At 38.2% G+C, this 23,053-nt stretch overlaps 1 protein-coding gene across 2 annotated transcripts in view; it reads right to left on the reverse strand.

Moving 5' to 3' along the window:
- CNTNAP5 (contactin associated protein family member 5) overlaps positions 1 to 23,053 on the reverse strand; it is a gene marked incomplete at both ends in the record, with an annotated part of 875,910 nt that overhangs the window by 49,166 nt on the left and 803,691 nt on the right. For both annotated transcript variants that reach the window (XM_079710301.1, XM_079710300.1), the window contains one exon: positions 333 to 463. In XM_079710301.1, the coding sequence (XP_079566427.1) occupies positions 333 to 463 (131 nt within the window). The remainder of the gene's footprint in view (positions 1 to 332; positions 464 to 23,053) is intronic.

A 23,053-nucleotide genomic window follows, 5' to 3' on the forward strand; every position in this document is an offset into this window, starting at 1 on the left:
TCCCTCATTATGCTACAGTTCAGGGGTTATCAAAACTGAACAGGCATCAGCATCACCTGCTCCCCCTCCCCACAAAAATGTTTCTGATTAAGTAGATCTGACATGGAGCCCAAGAATTAGTATTTCTTGCAAGGTCCCAAGTGAGTCTGATGCTGATGAGGGGGATGCACCCTGAGGACCACTATTCTAGTTCTCCAAAGGTTAGGGATGAGTGTGGTTTTTACCTGTCCCCAGAACTTGGCTGCACAGTTGGCTCGGGGTCGAAGCTCAGAAAAGTTGTATTGAGCACCAAAGGCACATTTGGCTGAATGAGAAGAAGGGAAGTAAGATACCTGAATGGTAAACACTCTGCCCTCTCGGTTAATCTTCAGGTGGTGCAGTCTTCCGTTGGCAAAGTTCTCTGTATCGATGGTGAATACATGGGTTTCTTCCTTGCTTAGCTGGTAGCGAACTTGTAAGCTTCCTTGAAAGACAAACATTAGAATTAAAGATAGGAGCCAAAAATGCAAAAATATGATCAGATTGTCTTTTAATTGATTGTGACTGTTTTCTAGGGACCTACATCTCAATCTTTTCATTATTCACATTTTTAAAAGGTATTACATATCTTGTGACTATAGCATCTAGGTCCATATTAAAAATCCTGAGTATAGCTGAAATACTTTTGTGTGTGCATGTGTGTGCGTGTATGTGTGTGTGTTTTCAGAAACCAAAATGCCATTTTGGAAAATAAAACAACCACAAGTCTATTTTGTAAGTGGATTGTGAAAACTTTAATAAGGTAAAATCTTTTCCCACGCTCTCTTCAGTTCCTACCATTTCCTAGAACTCCCTTTCTTCCTAAATGCCTTCCTGGAATTTCAGAATATGTAATGTGAAATAAGATTGTAAAGTAGTCTAGGCAGAATAGGAGAGAATAACTTGGGGTAATGAGGCAATTACACGACAGTCAGCCAATAGCAGAAGCTCCCTACCACTAACCTTGGTTTCCTTCATTCCTCCTTTCCTTTTGGTTCTGATCGTCATCAATTTCCATTGGGGGTGTATTTTCTCACTTAAAAACCAATCATAAAAAAAAAACAATAAAAACTTATCATAGCTCCCTAGCAGTAGCATATTTTGTGCAGAGAGGAGATCAGACGTGGGGCAAGAGGCCTGCCAGGAGAAAGGAAAGGGCCCATCTTGTGAACTAGTGGGATGGTGGCTGGCATGATCTTTCCAGCTCCTTCTAGTTCTAAGAACTTGGGTTTTTAATCTATAATTCAACCCAATAAAATAAATTAGCATGTGATAATTACGTGTCAGGCATGGTGATAAGGACCACATTCCTTGAAGTTATTTGGGACTCTCTTACCATCCCACTGTGTGGGTCATTCATACGCACATTCTGTATGTACCTATCCATTTTAGAAATCACTTCCATTTTATATATCTTTACAAACACCTGCCTAGCAACCATCCATCTTAGATGTCAGTAGTCTCGACCAGGACCCTGTCAAGGTATTTATTCTATATCTTCCCCAGCATTCCAGTGTAGGTCTAAAACACCTCAACCATTTCTTCTAGAGCTCTACAGATATTGATCTCACCTTCTTAGGAGGTTTGATGCAATCGGTGACTCCCTAAATACCCTAAGAAGAGCTCCTGAAACCTCTTGCTAACTCATTGTCACACAGCTCCTAGGAGGAGAAAGTCAACCCATGGCTTTTCAACGTAAGTTTGACACCATTAAGAGCTGACTCCAGTCTTATAGGAGGCACTGGGGTGAGATGGTGACAGTCAGGGCCAGAGGCTCATTGACCACCTTCCCCTCAGCTTTGTATTCAGCTGCTTGGTCAGTGAGCAAAGAGGCACGTCTCTCCTTCTAGTGTATATTCTGGTGTCATGAGGTTACTGTCAGCCTCTTGGATGGCATTACCCGGGACCCCAAAAAGTTCACTGCCCTAAAGCCCTCTTCTACCTCCTTTTTATGATTCATCTGTCTGTTTCCATTTCTCCCTAGAGTCTCCCACCACTACCTTTGCCTCCAAAAGTGTTTAACATAATGGTAAACTTTGCAAGTTTATAGTCCAATAGACAGGGAACTGATGGAAGATTCTCTGAATCTAATAAAGTACAACAACAACAAAAGGATGGTCTTAGACAGGTGTTCACTACAATTTATTCAGGGAACTATAATGTATTCCCTCCTGTGCGTTCTCCATTTCTTTTCTTTTTTTTTTTTTTCTGTTAGTATATGTTGACATTGCTACATTATAAAGGGCATGCATTTGCGGGTGTGTGAATATGGACTGAAATAAGATGCTCAAGGTGTGGAAATTAGACATTGATTTGAGCCCCAGTTAAGACTTTTCCAAATATGTTTCTGGAATAAACATAGGTATAATGGAATAAACTTTGGTCACTGGCAACTATGTTGTAAAAGTTTTAATGGCTCTTATTAATATTGGAGCACTCTAGCTGTATCTAGCCTCACTTTTTTAGGTCTCCAGGCAAAATCCATATCATCCTTTTTAGAACTATGCAACAGGTATTATCAATATCATTTTAAAAAATGTTGAAGAGAAATCCGATTCCAAAAAAAAATAATTGTATTTAAACACAATGATGAGGAATCTACTTTAAATCAAAGAGGGTGTAGTCATATTCTGTTAAACTTCCTTACTACTTTCTGGACAAAGTTACCACCCCTCGGCTTCTATTATGCTTGAGTTCCTGCTTATGACTCCTCTTTCATCTAGAACAGTTTTTTGTTCCTTCCTCCATTTGATTGATGAAGGAACAGAGGTGCAGGAAGGAATAACTTTTCATCATTCATAGTAAGTGATGGACTCAGAAACGAAATCTAGTTAGCTCTAAAGAGCATGGTTTTCCCATGGAACACAGGGTCCCATGTGTTCACCTCAGCCAAGAACAGTCTTCCACTTCGACTTTTCCCTTTAAGCTTATTCCTACTCAAACTCCAAAAGTAAGCACCAGGTTACCTCTTCCAGGAAGCCTTACCTGGCTTCTCCAAGGTGCCCTCTTCTGCTTCTATAGATCCTGTGCTCACTTCTAGCCTAATATGTATTGGGTTGTGCTGTCTATTTATTTGCTATTGCCCCTTCCTTCTTTCCTTCCCTCTCTCCTTCCCTCCTTCCTTCCTTCCTTCCTCCCTTCCTTCTTTTCAAAACAACATAAATTTATTGTGTCAAATTCTGGAGGCTAGAAGTCTGAACTGTTCTCTCAAAGGCTCTAGGCTAGGATTCTTCCTTGCTTCCTCTGAGCTTCTGGTGTATGCCTGTGTTCCTAGGCTTGTAAATGCATCCCTCCAAGTGCTTCTTTTTTCTTCACATGTCTTCTCCCTGTGTTTCTCTGATAGATCTGTATTCAAAGCTGCTCTAATACTCTACAAATGATAACTATATCCCTTTTAGCAAACCATTTTACTATTTATATTCTTCTTGACAATCACCTACTCATGAGAAGATGAAAATTATGGACTAGAAACTCAGAATTGGAAATTCCAACTATATATCTAGTTCAGTGTCTCAACATGGGCCTTAGGAGAAAGATTCTCAAACCTGTTTTTTCAAGAACATCACTTTGTTGTGTTTTACGTGTTCCCACTTTGCCAGTTTTCCTACACTAGTCTGTCTTCCATACTGTCATTAGTGTGAGTATTCTAACATAGACTTACTTGTCCATGTGATTCTACTGCTTAAAAAATTCCAAGGCTCCTTAATTTTACATGAAACATTCCAACTGCTTAGCCTGACATGCAAAGTCCTTTTCTTACCTTCCAACTTTACCACATACATATTTTTTCATAACTGAATCACACCTGAACTATCCCAAATAACACTCCCAAAATAATGCTCCTCCTTGCCTTTGTGCACTTTTTCTTCCTCTGGGACCATCCCTGCCTCCTTATCTCTATGACAACCACTTCTCCTTCATTAAGACCCACCTGATGTGACCTAGGTCTCCACTTGCTCCCAAAACTGATAGTATCTTTCCTTCCTATATTGTCACAGTGCTCACTTTTAGTAACAACCCCAGTGTATCATGCTTTGCTTGTCTTTCTCCTTGAACATAAGCTTCTCTAGGAGGAATAGGTGTTTATTCATCTTTGTGTCTATAGAGAATAACAGAGGGTCTGCTATCTCAAGTCGCCAAAAGTCACTTGTTGAAGAAAATGGCCACTCTGGCAAATGTTATTATCACTTCATCAACATTATAAACTAGCAATTATTCAATGTCTACTGTGTGTCAGATACTAAATTAACAAATAGTTATAATGTTATAATTCTATCTTTAAGGAGTTCATAATCTGAAGCGGGCAAAAGCAAGGTCATAATTGTCTGCTTATATGCCTATCATGTATTAGATTATTTATTTATTTATTTATTTTAACTTCTTTATTGGAGGATAATTGCTTTACTATGGTGTGTTAGTTTCTGCTGTATGACAAAGTTAATCAGCTATACATATACATTAGGTTTTTAATCTGGTACTAAAGATATTTTTTATCAGATTCTCAGATTAGAAAGTAGAATTTCAGTGGAGTAAAATGCTCTACAAGTAAAACATAATAATAAAAATAATAGTAATGATATTCATAATGAAATGGGATTCAAACCCAGGAGCATAGAACTTTAAAGTATATGTTCCTCCCACTAGATCATGTTGCCTCTGAAGACATGTCTGGTCAAATAGATGGATGAGTTGATGAATAGAGAAGTGGATGGCTGGGCAAAGGGAAAGGTGTATGATTTGATAGACAATATAAACACATGTTTTATGAATTCAGAAGAGTGAAGACAATGAGCACTTACAGAGTTGAGGTAATGAGAAACAGTGTTTCAGAGAAAGAAGTTTATTAAAGAAGGTAGAACTGAATTAGGCAAAAAAAGAAGAAAAATGTACTATGCTTATGTAGCTGTAGAGATATAAGCAGAGCAATGTGTCTGAATTTTACCGTGCTTGAAATGTAGACCCATAGGCCAGTAGGTCTGATGAGAATCTTGGCACATATTCACCCAACCAACCTCCTCATTTTGAAAGATGGAAAAACTAAAACCCTAGAACTTGGAAGAGAGTGGTAATAAAGAGAGAAGCCACATGGAGAAGGCTTGTATTAGAAGGAAAAATAATTTGGACTTATTCTTGTAAAGAGGGACCCCATAAAGGGCTCTAAACACATTGTGACTGGGCTGATTTATACAAAGTGATATTTAAAGAAAATTAGCCTGGGTACCCAGTGTCCATGTCAGATCTAAGAGGGAAGACAAATATACCAGCTCCCACAAACATCAATGGAAAAACCCATGAGGTGTTGGAGTACCACTATGGAACAGGAGTCCATTCTTATATTTCTGTTAATAGAGCATGTCAGTTTCTTGCTTTATCATTTGACTTTGAAAGAAGGAGCTCTTTTACATGTTGATTCCCATCCAATCCTCATCAGTTAACATCAATTACAGACTTATGCAGCCTTTAGTGTCTGCTAACCAGATCATCCTTACCAACTAGCTCCTCTTCTATCTTCACTGTCTGATCCATCCTCTGGTTGCTTAGGCCAAAATTCTAGGAGTCTTTCTTACTTTGTTCATTTCCTCTACCAGATATACATGTTACAAATCCAAGTCATCAGCAGCTCTCTGGTCTCTACAAAGTAAATCCTGCATCTCTACACCTCTTTCCAGCTCCGCCACCACACCGTCATCCATCCATCACCATCTCTCTCCTGGAACATTGTAACACATCTGAACTGACTTCCCAGATTCTAGTCTTAACTCTCTTTTCCCTCACACCCCTCCATTCTATACACAGAAGTCAAAATAAGCTTTGTAAAGGTTTAAAGGTTATTTAAAGGTTATTAAAGCTTTTTAATAAAGCTTTTTAAAGCTGATGGCATTAATTTAAATGTTTTAATGACACTCTAATGCACTTAGAATAAAATCCAAATTCTTTCTCTAACGTCCTATATGAACTTATTTCATTCTACACCTGCCCTCATTCACTAAACTCCAGCTACTGTTGACCTACTTTGTGTTCCCCTAACGTGCCAAGTCCACGCCTGCCTTAGAGTCTTTACAGCTGCTTTTCTCTCCACGTGGAATGTTCCTCTTACAGATATTTGCCAGAAATGCCCTCCTTATTCATGGGCCAAATGTGACCCATGCAGTGATGCCTCATGTATCCATGTACCCCTACCTCAATACCTCCTTCTAAAAATGTTTTCCAAACTGTTAGTCATGATTGATTAGTACATCATGGAATCAGTATCAGAATTCAGTATCTGTTATTATTAACTGCAGCCTCTCTGTAATTCCAATTATAAGCATTTCACTCTCTGACTGCAATCTTCTCCTTTTCAGGTTCCCTTAATTTAATCCCTGGATTCCTACAATCCTTTTTCTTTTTTTTATTCTTAATTGAACTATCGTTGGTTTACAATGTTGTGTTAGTTTCAAGTGTACAGCAAAGTGTTTTATATATATATATATATATATATATATATATATATATATATATATATACATACATGTTCTTTTTCAGATTCTTTTACCTTATAGATTATTACAAGATATTAAGTATAATTCCCTGTGCTATAAGTAGGCCCTTGTTGTTTATCTATTTTATATAAACTAGTGTGTGTATGTTAATCCCAAACTCCTAATGTATCCCTCCTCCCCTTCCACTTTGGTAACCATAAAGTTGTTTTCTCTGTGAGTCTATATTTGTTTCATAGATTTCATTTATATAAGTATTTTAGATTCCACATATAAGTGACATCATATGATATTTGTCTTTCTCCATCTGACTTCACTTAGTATGATAATCTCTAGGTCTATCCACGTTGCTGCAAATGGCATTATTTCATTCTTTTTATGGCTAATAGTCCACTGTATATATGTACCATATATTCTTTATCCATTAATTTGTCAATGGACATTTAGGTTGCTTCCATGTCTTGGTTATTGGAAACAGTGTTGCAATGAAAATTGGGGCGCATGTATCTTTTCGAATTATACTTTTCTCCGGATATATGCTCAGGAGTGGAATTGCTTGATTATGTGGTAACAACAGAAAAAAATGGGCAGAAGATCTAAACAGACATTTCTCCAAATAAGAATACAGACGGCCAACAGGAACATGGAAAAATGTTCAACAATGCTAATAATTAGAGGAATGCAAATCAAAACTACAATGAGGTATCACATCACACCGGTCAGAATGGCCATCATTAAAAAGTCTACAAATAGTAATGCTGGAGATGGTATGGAGAGAAGGGGACCCTCCTACACAGTTGGTGGGAATGTAAATTGGTGCGACCACTGTGGAGAAGAGTATGGAGGTTCCTTAATAAAACTAAAAATAGAGCTACCGTATATTCCACAATCCTTAGTATAAGGATTAATCTCACCAAATACTCAGTATTCCTCAACACCTTCATGTTCCCTCTCCTCTCTTTACCCAACTCAAATTGCTGGTGCCTCACCATGACCCTCTTCTTGTATAAACTCTCAATTCCCTTAGCCCACTCATACTTTATTGAATGAAGATATTTGCTTGGCAAAACCACAGCTGCTAAAATCCAACCTTTACTGTACCTCTGCAAGGTTTAGCTGGCACAAAAAAATATAAACCCTGCAAATTGCTTATAAGTCACTTTAAATTATTCATGATCAACTTCAAGTGGGGCTTTCTTGTGTCCTCTCAACCTCGTTGTATTTCCTAAGTCCATTCACTGACTTAGATAACTACTTAATGGCTTTTCTTCTTTCCTCAGATCTCCAACTTACCTTCTCCTTCCCCCATCTCAGCTAATGACCTTGACTCCTGCTTCCCTAATAAAACTGAAGCAATCAGAGCAAAACTCCCAGACACTTCTGCCACCATATTTATTATCAGCTCAATTTCTGAGCCTGTATGGTTTTGCCTTCCTTTCTATTGACTTATATGAACTGTCCATGATTATCTAATGTCATCGTAGGCACTACTTATTCTTCTCACCTGTTTGAAGACATCACTCAAGCAATACTCCCTTTCTTTACAACTTTTCTTCCTCTCTATGTCATCATTCCCATTAGCATTTTTTTCCAGTTTCAGTAGAATAAAAGGAATCTTCTTCAACTTTCTTAATGTTAGCCATGGCCATATTTCTCTGCTCTCTTCTGGCTTATGATGCAACTCCTGAGGCATCATGTTATATTTTCTGAATCCTATTGCTCTTTTCCATTTGCTTTTAAACTGTTTCCAGTAAGATTTTACCCCAGGGTCTCCATCAAAACTTCTATTGCCAAATCATCAATGACTTTCATGTTGCTAAATCAAATTTTCTGTTCATAAACTCCAATTTATTCTCACCAGCCTTGTACCCAATCACTCTCTTCTCTTTTATAAAATTTTCAACTGCCTTTGAGAATATTACTCTCTCCTAATTGTCTTCCCACTTCACTGGCCCCTCCTTTTCCCTCATTTCTGAGTCCACTATTTCTCCTTGTCCTCTTAATGTTACAGTCCCAGGGCTCAGCCTGTGGACTTCTCTATCAACACTCACTACCTTGACAATCTCATCCAGTGTTATGGCTCCAAATACCATCTTTGTCGTTTCTTACGGCTACTGTAGCACATTGCTCTGGATGCTAGAAGTTTGAAATCAAAGTCTCAGCAGGTCCATATTTCTGCCATATGCTCTAGGGGATAATCTTTCCTTGTCTCCTCCTACTTTCTGGTAGCTCTTGGCAATCCTTGGTGTTCCTTGGCTTGCAGGTGCATCATTCCAATCTCTGCCTCTATTGTTATGTTACATGGCCTTCATCCCTCTGTGTGTCTCTATGTGTCTCTGAGTCCCTGTATCCTTATCTCCCTCTTCTTATAAGGACACCAGCGATTGGATTCAGGGTACACTCTAATCCAGCATGACTTCACCTTAACTAGTTAAATCTATTAAGACTCATTTTCCAAATAAGTTCACATTCTGAGGTTCTGGGTGGACATCAGTTATGGGGGGACACAGCTGAACCCGGTATAATATCTAAATGCAGACCAATATCCAAATTTATATCTCCAGCCTGGTCTTCTACCCTCAACTCCAGACTCCTCTATTTAATTATCTCTCTTCTTGGTTGGCTAATAGGCACCTCAAACTTAATATGCCCGGGACTGAACTCATGACCTCTTTCAAACCCATTCTTTCAATGACTCTTCCCAACTTAAGCACCGACAATCCTATACATACAGGTACTCATCCAAACAATCTTGGATTCCTCTCTGGTGTCTTTTTCTCATACCTTATGTCCAATAGGGTATGACATAGTTTGGTCCCCCACCCTTCAAAATATATCCTGAGTCTCACCACTTCTTTGACTCCCCACCAATTCCACTATTACCAATCAACTCAACCAGTTAACCAACATTTCTAACCCAGACTGTTTCAATAGCCTCCTAACTACTTTTCTTCTATTCTAACCCCTTGTAGTCTATTCTCCCCAGAGCATCTCAAGCAATCCTGTTAATGCATAAAGAAGACCAACCACTCCTCTGCTCAAAGTCCTCCAGTGGGTCTCCATCTTTCCCAGTGTAGAAGGCAACATCTTTGATTTTCTTTATTAAAATATAGTTAATTTACAATGTTGCATTAATTTCAGGTATACAGCAAAGTGATTCATATACATATATATATATATATATATATGTATATAAATTTAATTCTTTTAAAGATTCTTTTCCACTATATATCACAAGGTATTGAACACTGAATGTAGTTCCCTGTGCTACACAGTAGGTCTTTGTTGTTTATCAATTTTATATAGAGTAGTGTATGTATGTTAATCCCTAACTCACAATTTATCCCTCCCTGCCCTTTCCTTTTTTTTTTTTTTTTTTTAGTAACCATAAGTTTGTTTTCTATGTCTGTGAGTCTATTTCTGTTTTAATAAGAAAAAGAGTAAATAAGTTCATTTGTATCTTTTTTTGTACATATAAGTGATATTATATGGTGTTTGTCTTTCTTTGTCTGGCTTACTTCATTTAGTATGATAATCTCTAGGTCCATCCATGTTTCTGCAAATGGCATTGTTTCAGTCTTTTTGGTGGCTGAGTAATATTCCATTGTATATATGTACCACATCTTCTTTATCCATTCATCTGTCAATGGACACTTAGGTTGCTTCCATGCCTTGGCTATTGTAAATGGTGCTGCTATGAACATTGGGGTGCATGTATTTTTTCAAAATTAGAATTTTTTTCTTTTCCAGATATATGTCCAGGTAGAAGGCAGTATCTTTGTTGTGATTATAAGGTCCTAAAGTCTTCATTACCTCTCTCTCTTCACCATCTACTACATTGCCCCTCATCTCTGGGGCTCAGCCACAATGCTTTCCTTACCAGTTCCCAGAGAACAAGCACATCTCTGTTTCAGACTTTGCATTTCCTGTTCTCTGTCTGGAATGCTCTTCTCTGGGTACTCACAAGGCTCCTCCACCTCATCCCTGACTCCTTCATGACTTTGCTCAAATATCACTGGTTTCAAGAGTTCTTCTCTGATGACCATGTTAAAAACTGCAAGATCCCCACCTCACTCATACTATCTCTGATTCCTTTACCCTGCGCTTTTTTTTTTCCCAATACAGCTTATCATTTTGTAACATTTTACTTCTTGTTATATTTATGACTTACTGTCTATCTCCCTCCATTAGAATGTAGAGATTTAATAAAATAGAAGAATCTAGAACAGAAAACATAAATATGAGCCAACATATGTAGGGAAAACATTGTTTCAGACCTACAAACCCATGCTGAGTCACTATGTAAAAACATTTCTTACTGTATATTTTGGCCAGACATTGTCAAAAAGGCCTGGCCTTTCAAATAGCTATTTCTATAGTATTTATCACCAATCTACTCATTTATTAATTTGTACATTTTCAACTTGTTCAGTGATTTTCATCCCCCATTTAAATTGAAAGCTCCATGGTAACAGAACTTTACCTGTAGTTTTCCCTGGGAGATTCTCAGTGTCAAGAAAAATGCTTAGCATTTAATTGGGTGGAAGGGGTTCAATAAATATTTATTGAATTTTTTAATAAAATGAATGAATGAATAGGTATTTTCAGTGATATATGAAATATATTCCCTTTATCTCATCCATGCTTAAACATATATAATGCAAGCAATTATTTAAGGGTTGATAAAAATAATTTTAATAATTATCATTGCTATAGCTATAAATATTAGCTATTGTTACTGTTATAATCAGTATTATTAAAATATCATTTATTGCCCATTTTGTTCTAGGGATTGTCTTAAATGCTTTTCTCATATTTCAACTGTAGACCTCAAAAATATGTCATACACATTATTATTTTATGCTAATTGTACATATGAGGACAATTTAGTTTGCTTAACTTGGATGGACATTTAAATCTCAGCCATTTCACACAGACCTTTCTTCTAATCTGATTGTGATCTGCATTTCCCATAACCTCACAAGCATGGAAGGGTATCATCCACACTCTGCATCTCTTCCTTACACCCACCATATGAAGATAAAGCATCTAATATAACCCATTTAGATGAAGGCATATGTCTGTATGCTAATCCCGCTTAGTTAGACTTCACAGAGAAAACATAAAAAAACAATTTGTGGCCATTCTGAAGCCAAACTCAGTAGTCCAGAGCTTGTTCTCATAACACCACATGCACAATTGGATGCTAAATTTCATGAGATGTCTCCCAAAAAAAACCAAAAAACAAAACAAAACAAAAAAAAACCCATATTTTTAAGATTCTTTGAAAGAAAGAAAGTTTACACTTAAAAGAATTGCACATTCCATGGAAGATAAAGTCCATTTTCATGGCAAAGTTAAACATTATGTTTATTCTCCCGAGTTTCTATCTTTGGCAAGGTGAGGACAGATTAGAACCGAAAAGTATCAGTTACCCTAAAGAAAATATTCTCAGCTCTTTGAGAATTTCTCATGAGTCAGCAACTGCAATGCGCTGGGCATTCTCAGATCCACTCAGCTCTGATGGTTTTCTGGGGCTCGATTCATTTCTTATTCAAAAACAACCTTGAAAACTCTCAGAGGAAGTTATAAACAGGTACGAAATCTTCCAGTCTATTTGGTGATGGGTTGTGGTTTACTTCATACAGCCTTATTCTAAGAACTTTCATAAGCAACAATTATCTTCTTCTATTTTAGGCTTTCTGTTTTCGTTTGCACAAAATATTTCACAATCTCTTACCTTTAATTGAAAAGTCATTTGCATAGAAAAAGAGTCCCATTACTGGGAATAAATGCAGAACAACTATCCCTCGTCCATGGCATTCTGTCCAGATCCACTGGTTCCCTATTACCTGCATCATGTAATGTCAGCCTTTTTTCAACAAAAGGAAAATACATAAAATTCTGAAATTAGGAGTTTAATTTTGTATTTCTCAGTTGATATGTATGAATGAAACCAAACAAGTTCCTCTGGTTCAGGCTTGTCCTCTGAATTTAGTTTTTACAGCATGTATAAAACGCACAGACCACAAAACTCCATAGGAGACACTGGCCAATGCTTTATGTGTTTGGAGATTTCATCACGTTACTAAAGATCTGTTTTCCTTTCTTCTGAGACCCAATTAGAGTTTACTTCCATTTAAAAACTCTCTCCTCTTATTTGTGTATGATTTATGGGGTTTGAAGGCCATAGTCATTAGAACTCAACATGGTAATTAGTCTTTAAAGTATTTGGGATGAGGAGGCTTTGTAAATTTTGTTTCCTTTTTATGATCCAATTGCTTTTAGAAGCTTTTGATCATGGCACTTACAATTTTACAATATTTGGAACTAAGGTTAGTTGTATGTGTTTTAGACTTTTTTTTAAAGTTTTTGAGGACCACAGATCCTGATGATATAAAGTGATGCCAATTTACAGAAATATTGTGTCACGATTTGTGATTTGTTACCTAGTTGGTGACAGTGTCACTAAGGGCCACTACTTCCCTGTATCAAGGAGCTTCTGCTCATTTCTTTACATATCCTGGGGACCAGTGAAGAGCTCGCCAGAGCAGACCCTCCATTGACACATGGTGGATAAAGATCCAAGCCCCTTGATGGGCCAGGAATGGTGATATTAACACTGACCCAGAGAAGAAAGACTCAGCCTTTCTCCCAAGACATGCACAGCCATTGGTGCAACCCAGAACAATAAAGCCATTACAATACAGGGGAGAGAAATGCTGTGAAAGGATATGCATATGACATAAAACTAGAAAAATCACAGGAGGCTCACCTGGGGTGTTAAACCCTGAATTGGAGTCCTGAAGAACACATAAAAGTTAGGTACGTGGATGAGAGGAAAATAGTGGGGTTTTCTAGAGGAAATAGTATGTCGAAGGGAGGGAGATGGACCAGAGGATGCACTGCATGTCTGGGGTTGGGTGGAAGGTAGGTGTGCCTGTGGAGAATAAATAGAAAGCAATACTTGATACAAATTTGGGATGTGAAACATAATCGTGTTTTTTAAGGAAACCATCACTTCTGTCAAGCCATGATGTTTTCCAACACATCATTTTTCTTTTTCCAAATGTTACTTATGAAGTTAATCCCAACAAGGACCTACTATATAGCACCAGGAAGTATACTCAATATTTTGTAATAACCTATATGGGAAAGGAATCTGAAAAAGAATATATATATAAATATAAATAAATAAATAAATAAATATATATATATATATATATATATATATATATATATATATATGAATGAATCACTTTGCTGTATACCTGAGACTAACACACATTGTAAATCAGCTCTATTTCAATTTAAAAAATAACAGTTCATTTCAAAGGTTCTGTTCTGGATGAGTACTCAAATACATTTTCTAAGGCTGTCATTCCAGGCAGTAGAGTGGGTGATGATTTGACCCACAGCATAAACGCATCCCTACAAGAAGCGGAGCCATACTGCTTTCAATAATCAGGTCTGAAAGTTACGCTCAGCATCTAACACCTTGTGCGTCACTTAACAGAAGTGGTGAGGAAGCAACACTCAAAAAAAAAAAAAAAAAGGTTGAACATAGAATAATGTTGCTGTTGTGGTGCTGGTTGTTGTTGTTTTTAAGTTTATAAGAAATGAAAGGTACAGCATGGTCAGAAGCTACCCACACTCCTGAGCCTTTGTGTTTTCCTAATGTCTGTCAGTCCTGTGCAGGCTGCCAAGTGTAAGGATTGCCAAGCAGTTAGTGCTGGCTTCAGGCATTTCCATAAATTAAAATATAAATGTTGGTCAATTAGAGATGATTTCTTAAGCATTTTATAAAATCATTAACAAAGAGTGTAACTAGCTCATGAATAACTTCAGGCACTTTTCACAACGCAAATTCATCAAGACATAACCATAGAACCCTGTTTCATGGCACAGAAACAAACAGGTGAAGGTTTATCTTGAGTGGAGGGGTTCCTCCAAGTCCGGCTGGTAGAGTCCCACCTGTTCCTAAGTGAGGGTCCTGTCTGGGATGTTGTCCCCTTCTGATCCCTTATTCTGAGTCCAACATTAGCCTTAGAAATGGAAATGTTGATTTGCATCTGAAAGATACACTCAGAGAAGAGGGTGGAAATGAGGTTTATCCTATACAGTGCCTATCCAGTGCCAAGCCTTGCACAAGTTCTTATGTATTTATTCACCACATTTCACTGGATGAAGAAGTAGGGTGGTATTTGGGGATGTCCCAGGATGCAGGCTCATGGAGTCTGTTTCTGGGCCCTCCCCAAGACTTGTTCCAAGAGTCCTCTCCCCATCCATAAGAGGAACCTACCATTTCCCTGGGTCAGAGTTCATGCCATGACAACTTATAATAGTTATTATTTTCTGCTATAAATGCATCCAAACAAACAAAAAGAAGCTCAAAGAAGTTGAAAATCTACCTGAAGTCTCCAGGCCTAAACTACGTCCTCTAATCAACACCCTGGTTTCAGGGTAGATAGGAAGCTGTCAGGGAAGGGTCTTTGCTTACTGATCTAAAATAAAACAGAGAAAAGAGACCATAGCAGCAGCCCAGACACTTTTTATTTTTCTCCTCAATCCTTCTTTCCTTCCTGAACATGTGGTACAGTAGGATTCAAATAATAATAAGGAATAATATGTTCCCCCACCCCAGACAACATACTAACACACACACACTCTCTCTCCCAGTCGTGCACTTGGACACATACAGCATGCCCTTGCCTAACTATCCAGTTTAATCTCTCAAAAAAGATTTAAACATTCCACATGCACTTAAGAGAAATGACAAGCAACCTTGTTCTCTACTGAGATGGAGAATGTCATGTAGTATGCCTACAGGAAAAACAAGGGCAAATGCTAATGATGGTCCTGGTGGGTGGGCAGAGGCCATGTGATTAATACTCCATATTTTACAGATGAGAAAAAACTGGGCTCAGAAACCATGAGTGATGCAATGGAAATGAGCTGTGATGTGATGAGGTCATCCACCAGTCAGTCCCCGTGGGCTTATGGAGCATCTACTATGTGCCTTCCTTTCGCTGGTGCTCCCAGTGAGGATGGAAAGTAAACCCACATCTAACAACAAAACCAATGTCATGACCCAGAGGAAATGTCCTGGACTCTGTGGGAGCATATAACAGGTAGAAATGGGCCTAGCTTATTGAAGGAGATCCCCCCACCCCAATATTCTCCAATGCCTGAGTCAGTGCATGGTCTTCACACTGACCATCTTTTCTCTAGCATTCTCCTATGTATCAACAAATGTTCCTTCCTTCACTATGTCTGTGACAGTGCTACCTCACTGTGACCAAACCTCCCTGCCTATCAACATGATACAGTCCAATGCTTTGTGTGTATTCTCCAATTTGATCTCAACTTTCTACTGGCCATATCTCCACAAAGCCTCTCCCAGTATCCTATACACTAGCCAAAAGAGGTTCATATTACGGTAAGCTTTAGTATATTTCTTCCACTGTTTCTCATATATAAGGAGTGCTACCTGAATACCTGCCAAATGAAAGAATGAATGCCCTTCTGAAAACCTGTGGATAGAAGGTAAACTAGTGTGACATTTTCACAATGTCAAATGCATTTGTTCACTTATGGATAAGTTGAAATAGAGACAAGTATGCATTTTTTGAAGGAAGAGTACAATGTAACTGCATTTGAGTTTCCCCACTATCTAGCAAAGATTTCGGGAGCATCCCAGCCACACCTCATCATGGGCAATACATTCTAGTTTTGGGGAAAGGGATCAGAACAAGAAGATTACTGACAGGAAGTTCAGTCCCCTGTGTAAAACTGGGCTGGGTTGTTTGCTAGAGGGCCTTGTACACTGTGCTACTGAGTTTGGGTTCATACTTCAGGGGTCAAGGAGTCAGTGAAGGTAAAACTGAGCAGGACCCTGTGAGGCTCCCGGGTGCAAATCCTTTCTGTGTCCTCCAAGATTTTCCCTGCATTCCAAAGGGCAGATTCAATTGGTTGCTCATGAGGGAAGGAGGGGATGTGAAACAAGGGAGGAGCAGCCAAGAAACAATAGTGCAGCCTTGGGGCAGGTTCCTGGTCCCTCCTCAAGTAATATACATAACAATATATCTCTGAGTTCTTCTGGAGGAACTAAGCACCGCCCCCCCAAGTGGAGGATGGTAACTTCAGGCAGAGCACAAGATTCCTGGAGCACCATCCTGTTACCTCACTACCAGCCAATCAGAAGAAAGTCACATCCTGCAGCCCTCACTCCAAATTTTGCCTATTAAAAACCCCTTAGCTCAAACTGTTGGGGAGTTTTGGATTTTTGAGCACAAGCAACCCCTTCTCCTTGCTTGGTCCTGCAATAAACCTTTATCTGATCCAAACTCTGACATTTTGGTTTATTAGGCCTCACTGTGCATCAGGTACACAAACTTTTTTCAGTAACAAAGGCACAAATAGAGATAGTATTTTAAGATATATTTTAGAAAAACCACAAAGAAAATCCCCAGGCCACAGTGAAGGGAGTGTCCAGGGATGGTGAGGGTTGGGAAGTGGGCAAACCATCTAAACAGCTCTAGGCACATTTAAGGCAAGATTGGATAGAGGATAGAAAAGATAATTTTGAGACAGAAATAGACAGCAAGACAACAAGACCAAAGGGATTTGGTGGTAGGCTGGATGTATCAATGCAAAGAGGAGAGCCATGATCCCAGGATTCCGGGTCTGGGGTGATCTGAGCCCAGCTGACTATCTTACCCCCTCTCACACACACCCCCATCTCTGTGGTCAGCTAGACCATCCTTCAGTACCTCCATGTACCACCCTCCCTCCTGAGAGAACTTCTGCAAAAAGTGCCATGTCCTCTACTGAAATCAAGCCCACCCAATAAGCCAGCCCTGCCCACCCTTCATTTATCAGCACAAATGTTCAAATGGAGCAGGACCCTGTGGGGGGTCCGGGGCATGGAAACCTTTCTGTGACCTGTTTCTTATTTGTAGAGAACAGACTCCAGCCTCCATGAGATTCCCTGAGTTCAAAAGGGCAGGTTCAAACAGTTGCTAATCAGGGAAGGGAGGGGATGTAGAGACAAGGGAGGAGGAGGCAAGAAACCACCTGAGGGTAGATTAAAGGAACCAGAGAAGCTCATCAAGGTGAGGAGACCACCTGAGATGATATTAAAGGAGTGAAGGCCAGCACACACCCTGATCCTTATCAGCAACCTGGACCTTGAACTATTGCTATAAAACTCCTCACCAAAACCTCCTGCATTGGGACACACAGTTTTTGAGGACAGGAGCCAGCTGTGCCCTTCTTTGCCTGGCAAAGCAATAAAGCTATTCTTTTCTACTTCACCCAAAACTCTGTCTCGAAGACGTGATTTGGCACTGGTGCACAGAGGCTGAGCTTTTGTCATCAATGCCTCTCCCTCAGCGAAGACCTCTCTGTGTCCCCTCACCCCAGTTTTGATATGAGCTCTCATAGTATCCTGTCTTTCCTCACATGAAACTTTTCAGTGTGTAACTATATTTCTATTCCTGTGGATACTTTCTTAATATTTGACTCTTTCCACAGAAGGCAAGTACTGGGAGGGCAGAGATCTTGTCTGTTTCACTCATCTCTGTGTCTCCAGTGTTTACAAAGCCATCTGGAATAAGAAAATTGAAATTGTATCAAGTATTTTTCCGACCACAATGTTATGAGATTAGATATCAATTACAGGAAAAGATCTGTAAAAAATAAAAACACGTGGAGGCTAAACAATACACTACTTAATAACGAAGTGATGACTGAAGAAATCAAAGAGGAAATAAAAAATTACCTAGAAACAAATGACAATGGAGACACGATGACCCAAAACCTATGGGATGCAGCAAAAGCAGTTCTAAGAGGGAAGTTTAAAGAAATACTATCCTACCTCAAGAAATAGGAAACATCTCAAATAAACAACCTAACCTTGCACCTAAAGCAATTAGAGAAAGAAGAACAAAAACACCCCAAAGTTAACAGAAGGAAAGAAATCATAAAAATCAGACCAGAAATAAATGAAAAAGAAATGAAGGAAACGATAGCAAAGATCAAAAAAACTAAAAGCTGGTTCATTGAGAAGATAAACAAAATTGATAAACCATTAGCCAGACTCATCAAGAAAAAAAGGGAGAAGACTCAAATCAATAGAATTAGAAATGAAAAAGGAGAAGTAACAACTGACACTGCAGAAATATGAAAGATCATGAGAGATTACTACAAGCAACTCTATGCCAATAAAATGGACAACCTGGAAGAAATGGACAAATTCATAGAAATGCACAACCTGCCAAGACTGAATCAGAAAGAAATAGAAAATATGAATAGACCAATCACAAGCACTGAAATTGAAACTGTGATAAAAAATCTTCCAACAAACAAAAGCCCAGAACCAGATGGCTTCACAGGCAAATTCTATCACACATTTAGAGAAGAGCTAACACTTATACTTCTCAAACTCTTCCAAAATATAGCAGAGGGAGGGACACTCCCAAACTCATTCTATGAGGCCACCATCACCTTGATACCAAAACCAGACAAGGATGTCACAAAGAAAGAAAACTACAGGCCAACATCACTGATGAACATAGATGCAAAAATCCTCAACAAAATACTAGCAAACAGGATCCAACAGCACATTAAAAGGATCATACACCGTGATCATGTGGGGTTTATTCCAGGAATGCAAGGATTCTTCAATATATGCAAATCAATCAACGTGATACACCATATTAACAAATTGAAGGAGAAAAACCACATGATCATCTCAATAGATGCAGAGAAAGCTTTTGACAAAATTCAACACCCATTTATTATAAAAACTCTGCAGAAAGTAGGCATAGAGGGAACTTTCCTCAACATAATAAAGGCCATATATGACAAACCCACAGCCAGCATCGTCCTCAATGGTGAAAAACTGAAAGCATTTCCATTAAGATCAGGAACAAGACAAGGTTGCCCACTCTCACCACTCTTATTCAACATAGTTTTGGAAGATTTATCCACAGCAATCAGAGAAGAAAAGGAAGTAAAAGGAATCCAAATTGGAAAAGAAGAAGTAAAGCTGTCACTGTTTGCAGATGACATGATACTATACATAGAGAATCCTAAAGATGCTACCAGAAAACTACTGGAGCTAATCAATGAATTTGGTAAAGTAGCAGGATACAAAATTAATGCACAGAAATCTCTGGTATTCTTGTACACTAATGATGAAAAATCTGAAAGTGAAATCAAGAAAGCACTCCGATTTACCATTGCAAAGAAAAGAATAAAATATCTAGGAATAAACCTACCTAAGGAGACAAAAGACCTGTATGCAAAAAATTATAAGACACTGATGAAAGAAATTAAAGATGATACAAATAGATGGAGAGATGTACCATGTTCTTGGATTGGAAGAATCAACATTGTGAAAATGACTCTACTACCCAAAGCAATCTACAGATTCAATGCAATCCCTATCAAACTACCACTGGCATTTTTCACAGAACTATAACAAAATATTTCACAATTTGTATGGAAACACAAAAGACCCCGAATAGCCAAAGCAATCTTGAGAACGAAAAACGGAGATGGAGGAATCAAGCTCCCTGACTTCAGACTATACTACAAAGCTACAGTAATCAAGACAGTATGGTACTGGCACAAAAACAGAAAGATAGATCAATGGAACAGGATAGAAAGCCCAGAGATAAACCCATGCACATATGGTCACCTTATTTTTGATAAAGGAGGCAGGAATGTACAGTGGAGAAAGGACAGCCTCTTCAATAAGTGGTGCTGGGAAAACTGGACAGGGACATGTAAAAGTATGAGATTAGATCACTCCCTAACACCATACACAAAAATAAGCTCAAAATGGATTAAAGACCTAAATGTAAGGCCACAAACTCTTAGAGGAAAACATAGGCAGAACATTCTATGACATAAATCACAGCAAGATCCTTTTGGACCCACCTCCTAGAGAAATGGAAATAAAATAAAAAATAAGCAAATGGGACCTAATGAAACTTCAAATATTTTGCACAGCAAAGGAAACCATAAACAAGACCAAAAGACAACCCTCAGAATGGGAGAAAATATTTGTAAATGAAGCAACTGACAAAGGATTAATCTCCAAAATATACAAACAGCTCATGCAGCTCAATATCAAAAAAAAAAAAAAAAACCAACCCAATCCAAAAATGGGCAGAAACCTAAATAGACATTTCTCCAAAGAAGATATACATACTGCCAACAAACACATGAAAGAATGCTCAACATCATTAATCATTAGAGAAATGCAAATCAAAACTACAATGAGATATCATCTCACACCAGTCAGAATGGCCATCATCAAAAAATCTAGAAACAATAAATCCTGGAGAGGGTGTGGAGAAAAGGGAACAGTCTTACACTGCTGGTGGGAATGTGAATTCGTACAGCCATAATGGAGAACAGTATGGAGGTTCCTTAAAAAACTACAAAGAGAACTACCATATGACCCAGCAATCCCACTACTGGGCATATACCCTGAGAAAACCATAATTCAAAAACAGTCATGTACCAAAATATTCATTGCACCTCTATTTACAATAGCATGCAGATGGAAACAACCTAAGTGTCCATCATTGGATGAATGGAAAAAGAAGATGTGGCACATATATATGAAATGGAATATTACTCAGCCATAAAAAGAAACGAAATTGAGCTGTTTGTAATGAGGTGGGTGGACCTAGAGTCTGTCATAGAGAGGGTAGTAATTCAGAAAGAGAAAGACAAATACCATATGCTAATACATATGTATGGAAATCAAGAAAAAAATATATCATGAAGAACCTAGTGGTAAGACAGTAATAAAGACACAGACCTACTAGAGCATGGACTTGAGGATATGGGGAGGGCGAAGGGTAAGCTGTGACAAAGCAAGAGAGTGGCATGGACATATATATACTACCAAAAGTAAAATAGATAGCTAGTGGGAAGCAGCTGCATAACACAGAGAGATCAGCTCAGTGCTTTGTGACCACCTAGAGGGTGGGATAGGGAGGGTGCGAGTGAGGGAGATGCAAGAGGGAAGAGATATGGGAACATATGTATATGTATAACTGATTCACTTTGTTATAAAGCAGAAACTAACACACCATTGTAAAGCAATTATACTCCAATGTATATGTAAAAATAAATAAATAAATAAATAAATAAATAAATAAACAAATAAAGTGAGTCTCTTAAAGGCAAAAACAAAACAAAACAAAACAAAAAGCCATCTGGCAGACAGTAGTTAATAGACTGTTCCCTAATGAGGAAATGAAGGAATTAATCAATAGCTTTCAATAACACAGGCAGTATAGGAAGAAAAAAGAGAAGTTTTAAAATGGGGCAAAAATAGATTTTAACTATTAAATGGTAGGCAGGATATTAAAGTTATAATAAAAATATAAAATTAAATTTGGCAAACAAACAGCAAGAAATGTGAGGACTGGACTTTTGGAGAGAAAGGGAGGCTGGGGATGAAGAAATATGAGCCATTGACAGAGAGATTTTGAATCCCACAAGCCTTTCAGAGTCAGTCAGCCATGCGGAAGAAGCCGTTGCTTTATTTTTTATTTTTTAAATGTTACTGAAGTATAGTTGATTTAAAATGTGTTAGTTTCTGCTGTACAGCAAAGTGAGTCAGATAGATATATATATATTTATATATGTATATTCTTTTTCATATTCTTTTCCATTACAGTTTATCACAGGATATTGAATGTATTTCCCTGTGCTACACAGTAGGACCTTTTTGTTTATACATTCTATAGATATACATAATAGTTTGTATCTGCTAACCTCAAACTCGCAATCCATCCCTCCCCCACCTCTCCCCCTTGGCAACCACAAGTCTGCTCTCTATGCCTGTGAGCCTGTTTCTGTTTTGTAGATAAGTTCATCTGTGTCATATTTTAGATTCCACATGTCATATGGTATCATATGTATTTGTTTTTCTCTTTCTGACTTACTTCGTTTAGTATGATAACCTCTAGGTACATCCATGTTGCTGCAAATGGCATTATTTCATTCTTTCTTATGGCTGAGTAATATTTCATTATACCTAGATATACCACATCTTCTTATCCCCTCGTCTGTCAATGGACATTTAGGTTGTTTCCATGTCTTGGCTATTTTAAATTGTGCTGCTGTGAACATAGGGGTGCATGTAACTTTTTTCAAATTATAGTTTTGTCTGGGTATATGCCCAGGAGTGGGATTGTTGGATCATACGGCAACTCTATTTTTAATTTTTTGAGGAACCTCCATACTGTTTTCCATAGTGCCTGCACCAATTTACATTCCCACCAACAGTGTAGGAGGGTTCCCTTTTCTCCACACCCTCTCCAACATTTATTAGTTGTAGACTTTTAATGATGGCCATTTTGACTGGTGTGAGCTGGTGCATCATTGTGGTTTTGATTTGCATTTCTATAATAATTAGCGATGTTGAGCATCTTTTCTTGTGCCTGTTGAATAAGACCTTGCTTTATAGTCATTTAGAAATGCTGCCTTCAGGTCAGTTCTTTAGCTCCCCGGGTCAAAGACTGGTT

Source organism: Hyperoodon ampullatus, assembly GCF_949752795.1.
Source record: "Hyperoodon ampullatus genome assembly, chromosome: 8".
Classification (NCBI taxonomy): Eukaryota; Metazoa; Chordata; class Mammalia; order Artiodactyla; family Ziphiidae; genus Hyperoodon; species Hyperoodon ampullatus.